Source organism: Oryzias melastigma, linkage group LG17 (assembly GCF_002922805.2).
Source record: "Oryzias melastigma strain HK-1 linkage group LG17, ASM292280v2, whole genome shotgun sequence".
NCBI classification, from domain to species: domain Eukaryota; kingdom Metazoa; phylum Chordata; class Actinopteri; order Beloniformes; family Adrianichthyidae; genus Oryzias; species Oryzias melastigma.
In genome coordinates, this window is record NC_050528.1 from 8,897,076 (window position 1) to 8,913,972 (window position 16,897).

Consider the following 16,897-nt stretch of genomic DNA (forward strand, 5'->3'; position numbering starts at 1 on the left):
AAAGATAAAACGACATTTTTAGCGACTTTACTCCTTTTTCTTTCAGTTTGGAGGTGTTAAAGTAGAATTATTCATCTTTGAAAGTCAGAAAAAAAGAACCCACCTTGAAAAACCAGCATTTTTAGTTTTTTTTTTTAAGTGAAAAACTAAAAACAGATTCCTTATTTACCCACAACATTTTATCTGCAGTAGCAACAGAGAGCCAGAGAGGGAGGGGTCGGACCGCATGGCTGTGCGAGGAGCTCCCGGGAGTCTGGAAACTTCCAGAAAAGGCTACAGAGGTGCTGCTGCGGCGCTGAGAGGCTGACGATGTCCAGGCAACCAGGAAAACCGTTTTTAGAACAGAGCAGGAATGAAAAGAAGATTTTTATGTGTGTCAAAGATGTAAAGCAGACCCCCCCTCCCAGAGAGATCCGCAACCCTGTGTATGTATGAAAGAGACAAAGATGCTCTTTAATGTTTAATTCTTTCATGTTTAGACATAAAGGAAATAATGTAGTGATCAAAATGAGATGTGACTGAGGATGGCATTGGTGAGCCTTTAGCACCCTCTTGTGGTGAAAGAGGAAATACAAAAAAAAGGCTTTCAAATTTGGTCGATATTTAGCCGTCAGCTCACATTACATAACCAGAATTCAGGGGCGCTATGGCGTCATACAGCGGTAACTCTCATCAGGGTGCGCCGATTGTTTTCGGTTCAGTTTAGTTGACATCAATTCCAATCTTCCACAGGAAAAGGATCCGTTCCACCAACCGCTGCCAATCTGACCTTCAGCGGACCGAAAAGCGCCATCCGAAAAGCCTATGACTCACGCGTCTGATTCCAGCAGAGCCGTTTCCATGAACACAACTTTTGTTGTGCGGTGATTCACCGCTCAAATGCACGAGAACCGAGAATTCTGCCAGTTTACTCTGCTCCTCACAAAGCCAGGCCTTGTTTGACCCAGTCAGTTCTCTTTATTTTCACATTACTATAATGCTTTTAATGAGTTTTAATGGCGGCTGCTCTTTCAACTATGAGCAGCCAAACTTGATTTAATAAAGGAGCTGCCTCCTACAATCCTTCCACATGTGTATTAAGAGAAAAAAAGAGTACTTGGATTCTGCAGAAAGTATTAAAGATGGAAGATAAGGGAACCTGTGGCTTCAGGGAAATACAAAGTACAGCCTTTTTTATGGTTCATCATGTACCGTTGAAGCTCAAACATGAACTCAGGTTTTAAAAGGAATCAAAAATGTTGGGTTTGAGAGTTTTTAAGTTTTACTTTGTGCAAAAAATTGTAAATCTAACTAAGAAAATCAAATTCTATGGAGCAAAAATAGTATCACCCCATCACCTGCGTGTGCAGGTCTTGATTTGTGTGTAACTCTAGATTTGTGTGTGCGTAATTGTTGATTTGTGGGTAATTCTTGATTTGTGTGGGCATAATTCTTTGTTTGTGCGGAACCTTGGACTTATACATGTGTAACTTTAGATTTCTATATGTGTAATTGTTGATTTGTGCGTAACCTTAAAACTTATGCATGAGTAATTCTCGATTGGAGCGTAACTTTGGATTTGTGCGTGCATAATTCTTGATTTGCGCATTACTTTGGATTTTTGTGTAGCTTTGGATTTGTGCATTCCGTAATTTTTGATTTGTGCATAACTTTGGATTTGTGCGCAATTCTTGATTTGTGCGTAGATTTGGATTTGTGCGTAATTCTGGATTTGTGCATAACTCTGGATTTGTGCGTGTGTAATTTTTGATTTGTGCATAACTTTGGATTTGTGCATAACTTTGGATTTTTGTGTAGCTTTGGATTTGTGCTCAACTTTGGATTTGTGCGTAATTCTTGATTTGTGCGTAATTCTTGATTTGTGCGTAGCTTTGGATTTGTGCTTTACTTTGGATTTGTGCGTAATTCTTGATTTGTGCGTAATTCTTGATTTGTGCGTAACTCTGGATTTGTGCGTAAATCTTGATTTGTGCTTAACTTTGGATTTGTGCATAAATTTGGATTTGTGCGTAGCTTTGGATTTGTGCTTAACTTTGGATTTGTGCGTAATTCTTGATTTGTGCGTAACTCTGGATTTGTGCGTAAATTTGGATTTGTGCGTAAATCTTGATTTGTGCGTAAATCTTGATTTGTGCTTAACTTTGGATTTTTGTGCAGCTTTGGATTTGTGCGTAATTCTTGATTTGTGCGTAACTCTGGATTTGTGCATAAATTTGGATTTGTGCGTAGCTTTGGATTTGTGCTTAACTTTGGATTTGTGCGTAACCTTGGATTTGTGCATAACTTTGGATTTTTGTGTAGCTTTGGATTTGTGCTTAACTTTGGATTTGTGCATAACTTTGGATTTTTGTGTAGCTTTGGATTTGTGCGTAAATTTGGATTTGTGCATAACTTTGGATTTTTGTGTAGCTTTGGATTTGTGCTCAACTTTGGATTTGTGCGTAATTCTTGATTTGTGCGTAAATTTGGATTTGTGCATAACTTTGGATTTTTGTGTAGCTTTGGATTTGTGCTCAACTTTGGATTTGTTCGTAATTCTTGATTTGTGCGTAACTCTGGATTTGTGCATAAATTTGGATTTGTGCGTTGCTTTGGATTTGTGCGTAGCTTTGGATTTGTGCGTGGCTTTGGATTTGTGCGTAGCTTTGGATTTGTGCGTAATTCTTGATTTGTGCGTTGCTTTGGATTTGTGCGTAGCTTTGGATTTGTGCGTAATTCTTGATTTGTGCGTAGCTTTGGATTTGTGCGTAATTCTTGATTTGTGCGTAATTCTTGATTTGTGCATAACTCTGGATTTGTGCGTAAATTTGGATTTGTCAGTGTGTAATTCTTGATTTATGTGTATCTTTGGATTTTTTTGTAGCTTTGGATTTGTGCGGCTTTGGATTTGTGCGTAACTTTGGATTTCTGTGTGTGTAATTCTTGATTTGTGTGTAAATTTTGATTTTTGTGTAGCTTTGGATTTTTTCATAACTTTAAATTTGTGATTGCGTAATTCTTGATTTGTAACTCATACAATATATTTTGTACATAAATACAAAAACCATGAAATAAAAAAATACAACTTATCCACGCACAACTTAAAATTACAACAGCTTTAAACTAAGTAGATCCACAAATCTTTAACCCTCGTGCTCTCTTATGGGGTCCAGATGACCCACCCTTACATCGACGTGTATCCATCCCATGACAAATGTGGACAAAAGTGGACATGATTTAATGTCTGCCAAGGACACCAGTGAAAATCAGAAATCATAGAAAAAACTAAGTTCAGTGCTGTGCTCCCAATATCAACATATCTAGGATAGCACAAGGGTTACAAAGTACGCACAAATCTCTTGTTATGCACACACAAAACCACATTTACGCACAAATCTGAGGTGAGACTTTTTTAATGTGACGCGTTTAAACGCTGCTAGAATGCTGGGTCGGAGTTTTTCTTTTCAGCTGATTTGGACTTAGATTGTCAATAGTATCTGGTAAAACTTGACATTTTCCAACTTAAACAGAACGCACAAATCTTTTCTTTATCTGAGACGCGAGTGTGTGTGCGGAACAAGCCATTCGTGCGTAATTTTTAAAGATTTGTGCGTGTAGTTAGTTTTAAGTTGTTGTAATTCTAAGTAGTGCATGTGTAAGTTGTATTTTTTTAGAATGTCATAATGTTTGTACTTGTGTGAGTTACAAATCAAGAATTATGCACACACACAAACTGTGGTGAGTCTATTTTCTCTCCATAAGTTTCCAGCTCCTTTTACATTTTTCTTTCACGCAGCGTCGTATCAGAATCTGTCCTTTTACAGAAGTCCGCTCACCCTTCCTGTGTCTGGAGAAGATCTTGCTCGCAGCTGTCGAATTGGACCGGAAGATTCCACTGAAGCTCAGGCGGCGGGGAGACTTTGGCGAGGAGTTCTGATTGGACGGATAGGGAAAGATGGTTTTGGGCGAGGTGGAAATGGGTCTGGATTGTGCCGGAGCGGAGAGCGGCGTCGTGGGCACGCTGACGGGGCTCTTGGCAAAACCTCCTTTGGTGGGGCTGGCCGATCGGATCAGACGCTCTCCCTGGAAGACAATAAGGAGGAAGTTTTTGTATCAGTCATGCCAGGCAGCGGGAGGCTGCAGAGGAAATCTGAAAACAATCAGTTCAGGAGCTCTGCAAGAGGAAAAATGATTTATAAGTGTTTAGTCATGAGCACTTCTTCTTTTTTATAGACTTAAAAACTCTGCTTTGTTTAATAGTCACTCATAAAGTGCAGCACAAAAATCTAGTTTAATAACTAAGCTACATTTATTCATATCTGGGGACAAAACTTAACTGGTTGCAACAGTTTTAAAAGATTCTTCCATTATAAACGCCACAGAAGGTCATTTTTTATAACTTTATTTTGACACTGTTAACTTTTGAGAATAGCAGTAAATTATTAGACCGTGTCGACACAAACAGGATTGTTTTTCAATGACAAACTCTCATTCGTAGTCATCACAGAACTCTTTCTGCAGAGATAAAGAGCCTTTATTTTTGCCAGAGGGGCCAACTTAGTCCTTGTTGTTGGAGATAAGTCACTCTAAATCCAAATGGAACAAAGTTCATTCCTTATCGGTGTTAAAAATAAGACAACAGAAAGAGTTAAGTCGAGGAACTCACTGATCAGACTTTGTTTTAGTCGGGATCTGAAGCAGAAGATTACAAAACAGAGCCAGCTTTCTTGTAAAAACGAGTCCTGAAAGCGCATGCTGCTATTTTGAGAAAACAAGATAATGACTTTTCCAGGTAGATTAACTTATGACGTAAAAACACAATTGACTTAACCCATAGTTGATGTTGCAAATAACTTCAGTTCTTCCTAAAGAGCCTGAGCACGTTCTTCAGATTTTTTTTTTTTGTCATATTGAGCTATTTTGAACCACTTCACTGTAGTGAAAATTGTGTTTTTAACCAATTCTTGTGGCAATTTTCTGACAATGGAGTTCAAATATGAGGAAAATTAAGGTCATAATAGTGTTTAGTCATTCAAATTGTTGTTAATCATCACAAATTAAAAAACTTTATTTGCATTTTGAGGTAGAAAACACATCAGAAGCTCCCAGCTCTGCTACACTGTTAGAAAAAACATTTTTTTTAAAATAGATCTATGCATGTCTGGATAGCTCTCGCCATTTTTCTTGCACCAGTAATGTTAGGTTGAGGTGTGAGGGGATGTAAGCTAGTGAGAGTGAGTATTAATGGAGAGCTTTCAGCAACAGGGATGGGGAGTTTTTCCCACAACTTAGAGCTGAATTTCTACTGTAATGAACTCCTGTTGGTCTGCAGAAACTATGTCCAAGAAAATTAAAGGTTTCTTGATTTTGGCTAAAAACACAGTCAGTCATAATTAAAAAAAAAAAACACTGATAAAGGGATTTTCTTTATTTAATAAACTTTGTTCCTTTTATTCTCATTAGTGTCCAGGTTTTGTTTTTGTCCCCTTTTGTATTTTTTCCCCTCTAGACTCAAGCCAGGTTTACCCCAACACTTTTAAAATAGATCAAAACATGAATGAAATAAATCTTTAGAGCTACATTCAGCTGGAAGAATTCTGCACGACTACAACCTTGCTTAGTTTTCTAGCTATTACGGTCCTTTTCCTGGTGACTGGGATAGGCTCCAGCATCCCTGAGACCCCCAAAAGAATGAAAGGCCCTATATTGTGCATTTGTTGAGTCTTTCAGAGTAAACTAAATTTCAGTTATTTTCGTGAACTCATTACGACCCGATTTCTGAGGCTCCGCCTTTCTCTCCCCGTGGGAGTCGCCCATTTCATGACATCATTCTAGAGCCGGCCTTGGCAGCGTGTCTGTGTGTTTCAGCCACGAAAACAAACAATATCTGAACTCTTGCAAAGATGGATGTACATATTGCTCATTTAAAATGAAAGCGTTTTGCCGATCACTGGATTAAGTGAAGGGGCTGTTCTTGTCTAACCCACTGGTTTTCGTGCGTTGGAAGGGGCTGGTGCTCAGAGTGCAGGTTTTTAGAGGAATACTAAGAGATGGGTGAATGGATGAAATCATGAGGAATAAATATTATAATACACTCTAAAGCTCAAAAAAGTCGACTTTGCATTATACAGGCCCTTTAAATAGTTTTGATAAATGAATGTCATCTTTAAACCCTCACACTACTCTCATGTATACGATACCGTTTCATAAAAGCACTGCTTTTATGCCGACAGACAAGATTCTAAGTAATTTAGAGGAGTTGAAATACCTGTAAACCTTAATTAACCTCTGCTGCAGAACAACAGCTCTTAACTGTTTAAACAATTGTGCGTTTCATGGAAAAAGCCTTTCTGTGTTCTTCAGAAATGAACAGAATTTTTTAAGGGTTAACCCTTACACACCAAAGCTTTAGCTCCAGCGTTCAAATTCCTCCTTTCCCACCTTGACCTGAATGAGGTCACTTCGAAACTAGTGAACCTTCAACAGCTCCTATTAATTTTCTCATTCTCTCCGTGAAGGTCATCAGATTCATTTGGAAAAGAGTCGGGTGATTTTCACCCGAGCAAAAATATTTACATTATTTTAAATTTGCTGCATTTTTAAAGTCTCACATGTCCCAGGAATGAGTAGCCAAGTGGAATTTAGAATTTGGAATTTAAAATTTAGAACATAGAATTTAGAATTTAAAGTTTCAAATTTTACATTTAGACTTCAGAATTTAGAAATTTAAAGTTTAAGATTTACAATTTAGAATTTAAAGTTTAGAATTAGAAGTTATAATGTAGAATTCAGAATTTAGAATTTAAAGTTTAGAATTTAGAAGTTATAATTTTGAACTTTGGATTTCAGATGTAGAATTTAGAATTTGGAATTTAAAATTTAAAATTTAGAACATAGAATTTAGAATTTAAAGTTTTAAATTTTAAATTTAGACTTCAGAATTTAGAATTTAAAGTTTAAAATTTACAATTTAGAATTCAGAATTTAAAGTTTATTTTAAACTCATCACTTAAACACAAGTCAAAGTAGGGATGTGTATTGACAAGAGTCTGGCGATACAATACGTATCATGGTTCCTGACTCACGATACAATACGTATCACGATATATTCAAAGACTGAACCAGTTTCATTATTTTTTAAAGAGTATGACTTAGAAAAAAGAAATTCTACCTGAATATTAATTCATTGTAATAAAATGGTAACATTTATTTTATATAATGATCACAACGTTAGCACTGCGGCTCTATAGCAATCATGATCTGATACTGACGTGGCACCAAGTTTCGATTCTGTACATATTCCAAGTAAAAACCAAGTAGTAGATTTCTCATAAAGACAAAAACTGTGAGGCTGACTCAACATTTAATACAAGCTGGTCATGGTGTAAAGATGCTCAAAGAGGCTCAATGCTCTGCGGAGTCGGGGGTTTGAGTGGAAAACAAAAATAAGACGAATTAATAATATATATACAGTATTCCCATCTTATTTACAGGGATTAGGGACCGCGAATATGCAGAGAATACGGAGAACCTCCCACCCCCGTGGTCAAAGACCGCCGGCAGCACACTTCATGAAATCATTGAATTCCTCATTCATCAAATAGGAAACACCTGCTATGGATGATAATTATTATCCACGATTATCTTCTTCAGCGAATCAAGATTTTTTTTTTTTGGGCCGCTGCTGATCCCATTTCTCCATGCAGAGGCGTGGGAAAAAGAAGGAGGGGGTACTCCTCTCGCGGAGGGGGGTCGCAGACAGGCGCTTCCCTCCGCAAAACTCCTTCTGACGCAAACATTTCATGCAAGCGTCTTTAGATGTCTGAGGTTTTGTGATGAACCGGAAGAGTCACGTGACTGAATAAAAAAAAATGTATGTGGTTTTGTGTATGTATCAGGCGATTGGTGCGTACTTTTTAAAGATTTGTGTATGTATATAATTTAAAGTTGTGCGTGTGTAAATTATATTTTGTAATTTTTGTACTTGTGAATACACAATTACAAGTGCACAAAGGCACAAAATGTGTTGTATGAGTTGCAAATCAAGAGTTACGAGTCTATTTTCTCTCCCTAGTACTGTCTAGTACTTTTTAAAGATGTGTGTATGTATATAATTTAAAGTTGTGCGTGCGTAAATTATATTTTGTAATTTTTGTACTTGTGAATACACAATTACAAGTGCACACAGGCACAAAATGTGTTGTATGAGTTGCAAATCAAGAGTTACGAGTCTATTTTCTCTCCCTAGTTTTGCAGCCCCTCAAATATGGAAGAAGAAATGTTGGTGCAGCTTCCTCTGTGAAAGAAACAAAACTCACTTTTCAAATGACTCAGTTATGCTGACATTCTGTTTTTTCATGAAAACATTTAGTTACACACGTCTATAGCAATAAGAGAAATACATTAGATTCAGCATGACAAAGCATCATTTGGGATTTGTGTGAAATCTTTAATAAAGGAAAAGAATTTCCATCCTAATCCCAATCATTTTTTCAATCTTAAATACAAAACGATGAGTCCACCTTAAAAGACAGCCGTTCCAAACATGTCAAAAACAGGCTGCAGTCTTTCTTTTTTTAATTTTTTATTATGGCTCTGTGCTTTTATGCATCTGCCTCCCCAAGGTCCAAATTACATAAACACACGGAGAAATCTTTCACTGTTTGATATGCACATCAAAACAGACCATGAGAGATGGCAGCTAATCTAGCAGGAGACAGAAAGAGCTTCCTCCCACCACTGCCTGCTGCCTGCTCTGGATGTGCCAACAACAAGTTATTTAACCCTTCGTTGGATGCACAACCAACTCCATTTTGGAGACTGTTTTTACGGGAAACAGTAAAATGCAACAGGGTGTTTTGGCAACAAAGGGAGGGAAAAAAAAACTCCATTAATGTGAGGAGGAAAAAGAAAACTGCTGATTTGGAGAAAATAAATCCCCTCTGATGTGAAGGTCCAAATACTGCCGGGTGATAAGATAAACTCAAAGGGGAAGGTCTGTTTGGTCTACTTTCCTGGCGCTCGGACTCCACATTTCTCTTTACACCAATCCTGTGGCAATCCGAGGGAGCGAGCGCACACGCCCATCTTTTCTGTTTGCCAACAAATCTCAATCTGCAGTTGTGCAAGAGCTTGTTAAAGCAAGAGAAGGAACTATCAGGAGCAAGGGGGGGGGGGCGTTGTTTTTATGGACGCTCTTCCGCTCGGGCAAAACACGAGACAGTACAGGTTTGATCCCGGATAAAACTGAAATATGCATGCCGTCTGGTGGGGTTTTTAATGTTTTCCAAAGAACAGGAGCAGAAAAATCAATTTCCTAGTGTTTGTTTTTGCTGTCTGAACACTGTAGGCGTAATAAGGCAGCAGAACTTCAATTTTAGCTCACCGAAAAGTATACTGTGTAATGATTTTAGGGCAAACAAAAAGAACAAAGCAAACAAAAAAACTTAAATTTAAGAAAATATATATGATTGAGTGTACCGTCTGTGTGCCGCTTTTGGAGGAAGAACCGGTTTCCACTTGGGAGGCAGTAAACGCACCAAAGTCCTGCAGAACAGAGATGGTGTCAGACATGTGGGAAGGAATCAAGGAAGCTCAAGCAAACGACTGACTAAAAACACTATTTTTGATCGAATGGCTAAAAGACGCGACTCTCCACAGGCTAGACTAACAAAAACAGGCAAGAAGCATGCAAAACATCATGCAGAAACATGCATAAAAAACAAAGCACTCTATAGAAGTGGATGTGTAAGGCTCTTCTGTTATTCCTTATGCAACTTCACCACCACAAATAAGGATGGGGAAGTTCACGGCGCCGTGGCAAGTTCCAACATTTTGCACTTGGGTGTCAGCCACAATAACTGAGCTGCATTCACCAGTACATTCGATTACCGCGTCTCGGACACGTTTAAAGTCAGAAATATTGAAGTGATACTTGCGTTTTGTTGTTTTTGAGCCAAATGAGTGCTGACTGTGCAAATATTTAGACCAGGAAGCAGATGCACAGACAGGAACGGAGATGTTGGAGACATTAAAAATGCAGACATGGTTGTCAGCTGGTTCAAAAGCGGTAAAGCTTGGGTGTGTTTGCAAAACTGTGCATTTTATAAAAAAAATAATAATAAAATGATAGTATTTTAGATCATTGTATTTATGATTTTTATCCCCTTTGAAGCAATAAATCAGAAATAAAATACAGCTCCAACAAATGACATCAGATGTAAAGCTTAATTTAAGGAATTTAATCAAAATATATGATAGAAAATTAGAGTTTGAAATGGATTATTAATGAGGAAACTCGGTGTAACACGAGCAGGCTGCTGTCAGTCACGCAGGAAAACAACTTAGAACCTTTCTGCTCAGATTTGCACATTTCCCCTCCTCTCCCCAGAACTTCCTCGACTCTACAGTTCATTAAAAGTCCCCGTGAGAAGCTAAATGACTTCACCGACTCACTGGCATGTTAATCCGCAGACTTCTTCTCCTCTTTGGGGTCTTCTTGGAGCTCTGCTTGCTGGACTCCATCACCGTGCTGCCCATGTTTGTCCGTGTGAAAAAGCAGCACGAATAGTAAACGTGCCAAAGCGAGCGAGCGACAGCAGACCTCCAACAGCCGCCTCCACCCCCTCTGACACTCGCTACGACAGCACCGAGGCGAGGCGAGGCGCTGCCCCGCCGACCAGGAAGTGAGGGCTCGGCAGTGAAAACACCGCGAGCTCCGAATGTTTACAGGTGTAGCGACGCATTCCGCAACCCCGCAGAAATGTGTGTCCCGTTTTTTGGGAGGCTTAGTTAAATGCCAGAAGAAAAAGATGTAAATCTCAAGAGCTTTAAATAAAATAACAATGTAAATAAAATATTTTAATTTCCACTTTTGTTGCCTCCTAACGCCCACTATCCTATCTGTAGAGGTTTATTTAAAAAAAAAAAAAATAAATAAAAAAAAACATCTTCAGCAGTTTAAGTGAAACAGCGCATCCCAATTGCCATGTTTTCATATTCCATTTTTGTTATTTATTCGTTTATTTTTTTACTACTAAGGAAGCGTAAAAAAGGCAAACTAATATATATAAAGGCACATGCGAAGACAGACCGACGGGAAAACTTTAGGGAAACAAATAGTGTCAAAACACCACGCAGATGTTTTACCAACAGATGTCAGTATTACTTGACATTCTATGGAGCTCCTAAAGAGACATCGAAGTTAAAAAAAAAAATCTTTCAATGACTAAGCTTTGGTAATAAACTGTACTTTCTTGTGCACTAATTCATATTTTTGGAACAGTTTTTGGGGAACAAACTAGTGTTTTGTGTGCAAACATTAGTCGTTTGTGTACCATTTTGTGGACCCCAATAGTGTTTCATGTCCACAAAATGTGTGTTTTATAAGCATTTTGTGGACATGAGTTAGCATTTAGTGTGCAAAAATCAACATTTTGTGGTCACAAATTTGTCTTTTTTGGGCAACAAAGTAATATTTTGTGTGCAAATTAGCATTTAGTGTGCAAAAATCAACATTTTGTGGTCACAAATTTGTCTTTTTTGGGCAACAAAGTAATATTTTCTGTGCAAATTAGCATTTAGTGTGCACAAATTAGCATTTAGTGCGCAAAAATCAGCATTTTGTGGTCGCAAATTTGTCTTTTTTGCACAAAGTAGTATTTTGTGTGCACAAATTAGCATTTTGTGTGACCAAATTAGCATTTTGCACACAAATAGGGTTTAATGCACACCAAACTTATATCCTATGAGAATTTTGTGGACATGAATTAGCATTTGGTGCACACAAATTGCCATTTTGCTCTCACAAATTGGCTTTGGGAAACAAACTAGTATATTGTAGATATGAATTGGCATTTTGAGGCCACAAAATGACGTTTTATCAATATTTTGAGGGGACAAGTTGGCATTTAGTGGGAACAAACCATAGGCATGTAGCTCTTTTTTTGCACACAAATGATTTTTTTGTTTGGGTATTTTGTGTGCACAAATTAGCATGTAGTGCACCGAAGTTAACATTTTTGGCTGCCAGTTAGTATTTTGTGGCATTTTATTAGCATTTTATTTGCCATTTTGGGGGGAACAAACTAGTATTTTCTGTGTACAAATTAGCATTCTGTGGCCTCGATCATCATTTTTAATCGAACAAAATAGATATTTTATTAACATTTTATGGCCATGAATTAGCATTTTATTATTTTTTTGTTTGCACAAATTGATATTTAGTCGGCACAAACCATACAAACTAGTATTTTGTGCACAAAATTTTGCATTTTTTACACAAATTATCATTTTGTTTGCAGATAGGTATTTTGTGCTCACAGCTTGGTATTTAAAAAAATGCATATTTGTTAACAAAGTAACATTTCTTTTGCTTCAAATTAGTATTTCATTACATTTTATTTGCATTTTTTGTGCACACAAATTGGGATTTTGTGCGCACAAATTAGCATTTTCTGGACATAATATCGTATTTTCTGGGAACAAAATCTGACATTTTATTGTCCTTTTGTGGTCACAACTTTGCATGATGTGGCCACAAACTCGTCTTTTTTGCACAAAAAATAGCATTTGTGGTCTCAAATTAATGTTTTGTGGTGAGGAGGAATTAAAAAAACTAACATACTAATTTGTGCCCCAGAAAATGCTAATTTGTGTTGATTTGTGCCTCAAAGTTCTATTTTGTGCTCAAGAAATTCTAATTTGCATCCACAAAATGCCAATTTGTTCCTACAAAATACTGACCACAAATGAATAATTTGGGGGAACAATTTATTATTTTATGAAGGCCTTGTCCAGGGCTCTGTACTGTACTACTTAGAACTTTGACAAAAGCTTCAGTGCATTAACAGTGACAATTTACGTATACATGCAACACAATATATACAAAAACTTTCATTATTATGAATAAAATATTAAAAATCAGTGAGCTTTAGCCATTACATGAAGGAAATATGATTTTTATGGTACACTTTTGGTGTCTGTGGTGAACCTGTGGCTTTGTTGGTCTGATTACCGTATTTTTCGGACTATAAGTCGCACCGGAGTATAAGTCGCAGGGGCCAAAAAATGCATAATGAAGAAGAAAAAACCATACATAAGTCGCACTGGAGTATAAGTCGCATTTTTTTCAAGTAATTTATTTTACAAACTGGTTGAAAAAAACGATATTACATCATCCTGGAAGGTAAGTTATAACATTCATAAGTGAATAGAAAACAGGCTGAATATGTGTCAACACATATTCACATATTAGCATCATGAAAAAAACGAAAAGGTGTAGCTTTTATATAACATATAGTTTTATTTAACTATAGCCTCAAGAACTCATCAACTTTGTATCTTTACTGTAATTAATTGCACGCAATCTCACTCCATATCACTAAATCCGTTAAATTCTTCGTCCTCTGTGTCACGTCTGAATAACTAAAGTAAATAAAGTAATTGCATAGATCACCATAAGATGGCACTCTAGACTTACGGTCCATATCTCATCTCATTAAAAATTCGTATATAAGTCGCACTGGAGTATAAGTCGCAGGGACATTCAATCTATGAAAAAAACCGCGACTTATAGTCCGGAAAATACGGTAGTCAGTTTTTTGCTTAACAGTGAAAACATTTATTTGCTTTCCTACTGACTGGCACCAACCGATAACCACCAGAGGTGGTGTGGGGTTCAATGTCTCGCCCACAGACACTTCAACACATGGGCAGGTAAGGCGGGAATCCAACTTGCAATCTTCGTATCAAGGGCTGATCGCTCTACCGCTGCACCACAATTGATTCAATGATTAACAGTCAATTCAAAAAGTGAACTTTACATAGTCATAAAAGCACTTGCATCATAAACAAAAAAAATAACTTACATTTATTTCTAACTTTTTAAAAAGAATAATAGTGTCATCTAGTGGGAATAACTGTATTAGTAATTCAACACAAAAGAAGAAAAATATGAGGGCATTTCTTCTTCATTTATTTGTATTTTATTTGTGATAATTAAATTGTAAAAATCTTTTGTGTTTCTGGTACACAGTCTTTGAAATGACAATGTCATTTGTAAACATCATGGTCTAGAAATTCCTGTCTATCAGTCTATTTCTCTAAATCAGGGGTGTCAAACTCAATCGCACAAGGAGAAAACCCAAAACACACCTTAGGTCGCGGGCTGAACAGGATAAACAATTATTGAACACTCTAAAAACAAATGTTTAAAACTTTGAAACCATAACGTTTTAACATAACTAGATATATAGCATTACCTGCGATAATGTTAGTGTGAATACTGTAAGCTGAATTTGGCCACTGAAGATGCTAGTAATAGCTGTCTGGTTAATAGCTGAAAACACTGAAGCTGATAGCCAGCTAAAATTAGCTAAATGCCAAATTAGCTTTAAAGAAACAACAACAACAACAACAATGAAAACTTAGGTTATCCAAAACAACTAGCATGTAGCTGAAAAATAGCTAAACTTCAAAATCGCCTCAAAAACTGAAAAAAGCCTTAATTAGCAAAAAACAACTAGTGTGCAAATGTTAGCCTGACTCCAAAACAGCCTAAAAAACTTGTTAAAAAGCCTAAATCAGCCAAAACAGCTAGCACGTTGCTGAAATATTAAACTAAACTCCAAAACGGTCTTAAAAAAACAGCCAAACAGCTAGCATGTAGCTGAAATATTAAACTCAAAATCAACCTAAAAAACAAAGCCAAAACTAGCCCAAAACAGCTAGCATGTAGCTAAAAATAGCTACACTTCAAAATTGCCTAAAAAACTGAAAAAAGCCTTAATTAGCAAAAACAGCTAGTGTGTAAATGTTAGGCTGACTCCAAAACAGCTTAAAAAACTCTTTTAAAAAAGCCTTAATCAGCCAAAACAGCTAGCATGTAGCTAAAATATTAGCTAAACTCCAAAACAGCTTAAACAATCTTATTAAATGCCAAAATAGCCCAAAAAGCTAGCAGAATGCTAATTTTTAAAACTTGAAAACCGTAACTTCTTTACAAAATTGTGAATAATAAAAAAATGCAGGAATATTATTCCAGAATAAATCAACTTAAACCTTAAATAACTTTACTCCCCATTAAAATATATTTTGTCAAAATTAGAAGTTAGAAATGCTAGAAATGAGCGCAAGATAACATTGGGCCATTAATAACAATAAAATAAAATAATCTGAAGGGCCAGATATAATTACCCGGAGGGCCGGATCCGGCCCCCGGGCCTTGACTTTGACACATACTCTAGATTGACAAAGACAAAATACAGTGTAGCTCCTTCTCATTTTCTCCAGAAGCATCCTCAATGACAAATATTGCATCTGTGGTTCCTTTTAAATATTTTGCTTTATCATAATAATAATAATAAAAAAATAAAATAAATACAAACCTTTAACCCATAACAACTCATTTATCCTTAAAGGAAAATAACATGAGACTTACGACACAACACATTTCTTGATGTTCTTCTGATGGCGCCATGGGTTCGTATGGGTTAAGAAGCTTTGCTTTTGGTGCAATAGAGACACTCACCTGATAAAGTTTCTGTTGAAATTTTTATCTTAAGGTTTTTAAATCAGAAATGCTAACAAAAACGCTTCTTTTCAGAATAAAAGCTCACTTTTAGATATACAGATTGGCTTCAAATTTCTTTGTTTTAGAGATAATCTACAAGTTTAAAACAAAATATAAAGGAGGAATTTGTAAATAAATTTAGTTCATTCGTTACCTCACGTCCACAATATATATATTATGAATTTTGTGAAGAGCTAATCAGATCTGATGTTAGTTATGTAAACTGATGTATGAAATATACACATCACTCTTGACCTGACTGTAGTTCTCATGATTAACCTTTTTTATGATTGTTATGCAGTTAGTTTTAATTACATTTTAGTTCTACTTTATTGTTTTAACTGTAAAGTCATTTCTTGTGATGATTCGGCCCAGATCTCCCTTGAAAAAAAGATCTCAATGGGATTTCCTGGTAACTTAAAATAAAAAATAAATAAACAACTATGCTGCTAACATGAAAAATTCAATACAGTTTAATATAAAAGTGTTTAAGGAGAAATTGAATTAATAATTTAAACTTTTTGCACCAACCTTACAAAGGACACATCATTTTAATATAATCAATACTATAATTATGTCAAAAATAGTCTATAAATGCATTTTTGTTTTAATTCATTTAAGAATGTACGTTAAATTCCATTAGTAAAAACAAAATCTGTTCAAAAACGTTCTCTGCCCCCATCAACTACTGGAAAATATGACTTTTATAAATAAAATGACACGGGCTGGGTATCGGTAAGAAAAATCCAGATTCGATTCACCAGAGCATGGATCAAATTCGATGTTTTTTTTTTAAATTCTTTTGATCCACTCAATTCAATTCAATTTTAAGCTTACACGATTTACACATTTTTTTTTTTTTTAGAAATACATTAATAATCTACTATATGCTTTGAATATATTCATATTAATCTGATACAGTTCACATTCTGTAAAATGTATTAGTGAAATAATGAGATTGTTAATAGCATACAGTGTTATATGGTTTCTAAAAAAGGAGAAGCCCTAACAAAAAGGTTCAGATTATTAACATTGTAAACATTCTTCTGCTTCCTGGAGGAAGTTTCCATTTGGCCACTAGGTGGAGCTAGCGCTAAAAGAGTACATTCTCTTTTTAAGAAGAATAAGCAAAGTATGAGCAAAAAACGATAATTTAGACCACAATTTTTCCTTTAAAAGTATTTTCTTAAAAAAGTTTGGAAAATTCATGCCTGTGAATATATAAAGCTGTTGATTTAATCATTAATGTACGCTAAGGCCGACCAAATGTTACCATTAGCCGTCCTATGGGAAACCCCATTATGTGTTAGCATCAAGCTAGCGGACTTTAGCTTTGTATCCTTAAGG

General features: G+C 36.2%; 1 protein-coding gene across 1 annotated transcript in view; it reads right to left on the reverse strand.

Annotated features, from left to right (window-relative positions):
• Window positions 1-10,862, reverse strand: part of LOC112147423 (5'-AMP-activated protein kinase subunit gamma-1) — a 32,379-nt gene extending 21,517 nt beyond the window's left edge. The window contains exons 1-3 of the mRNA XM_024273794.2: window positions 10,435-10,862; window positions 9,460-9,525; window positions 3,816-4,062 (exon numbers count right to left, since the gene is read on the reverse strand). Of these exons, the coding sequence (XP_024129562.1) occupies window positions 3,816-4,062; window positions 9,460-9,525; window positions 10,435-10,518 (397 nt within the window). The 5' untranslated portion in view covers window positions 10,519-10,862. The remainder of the gene's footprint in view (window positions 1-3,815; window positions 4,063-9,459; window positions 9,526-10,434) is intronic.
• Between the last annotated feature and the right edge of the window lie 6,035 nt (window positions 10,863-16,897).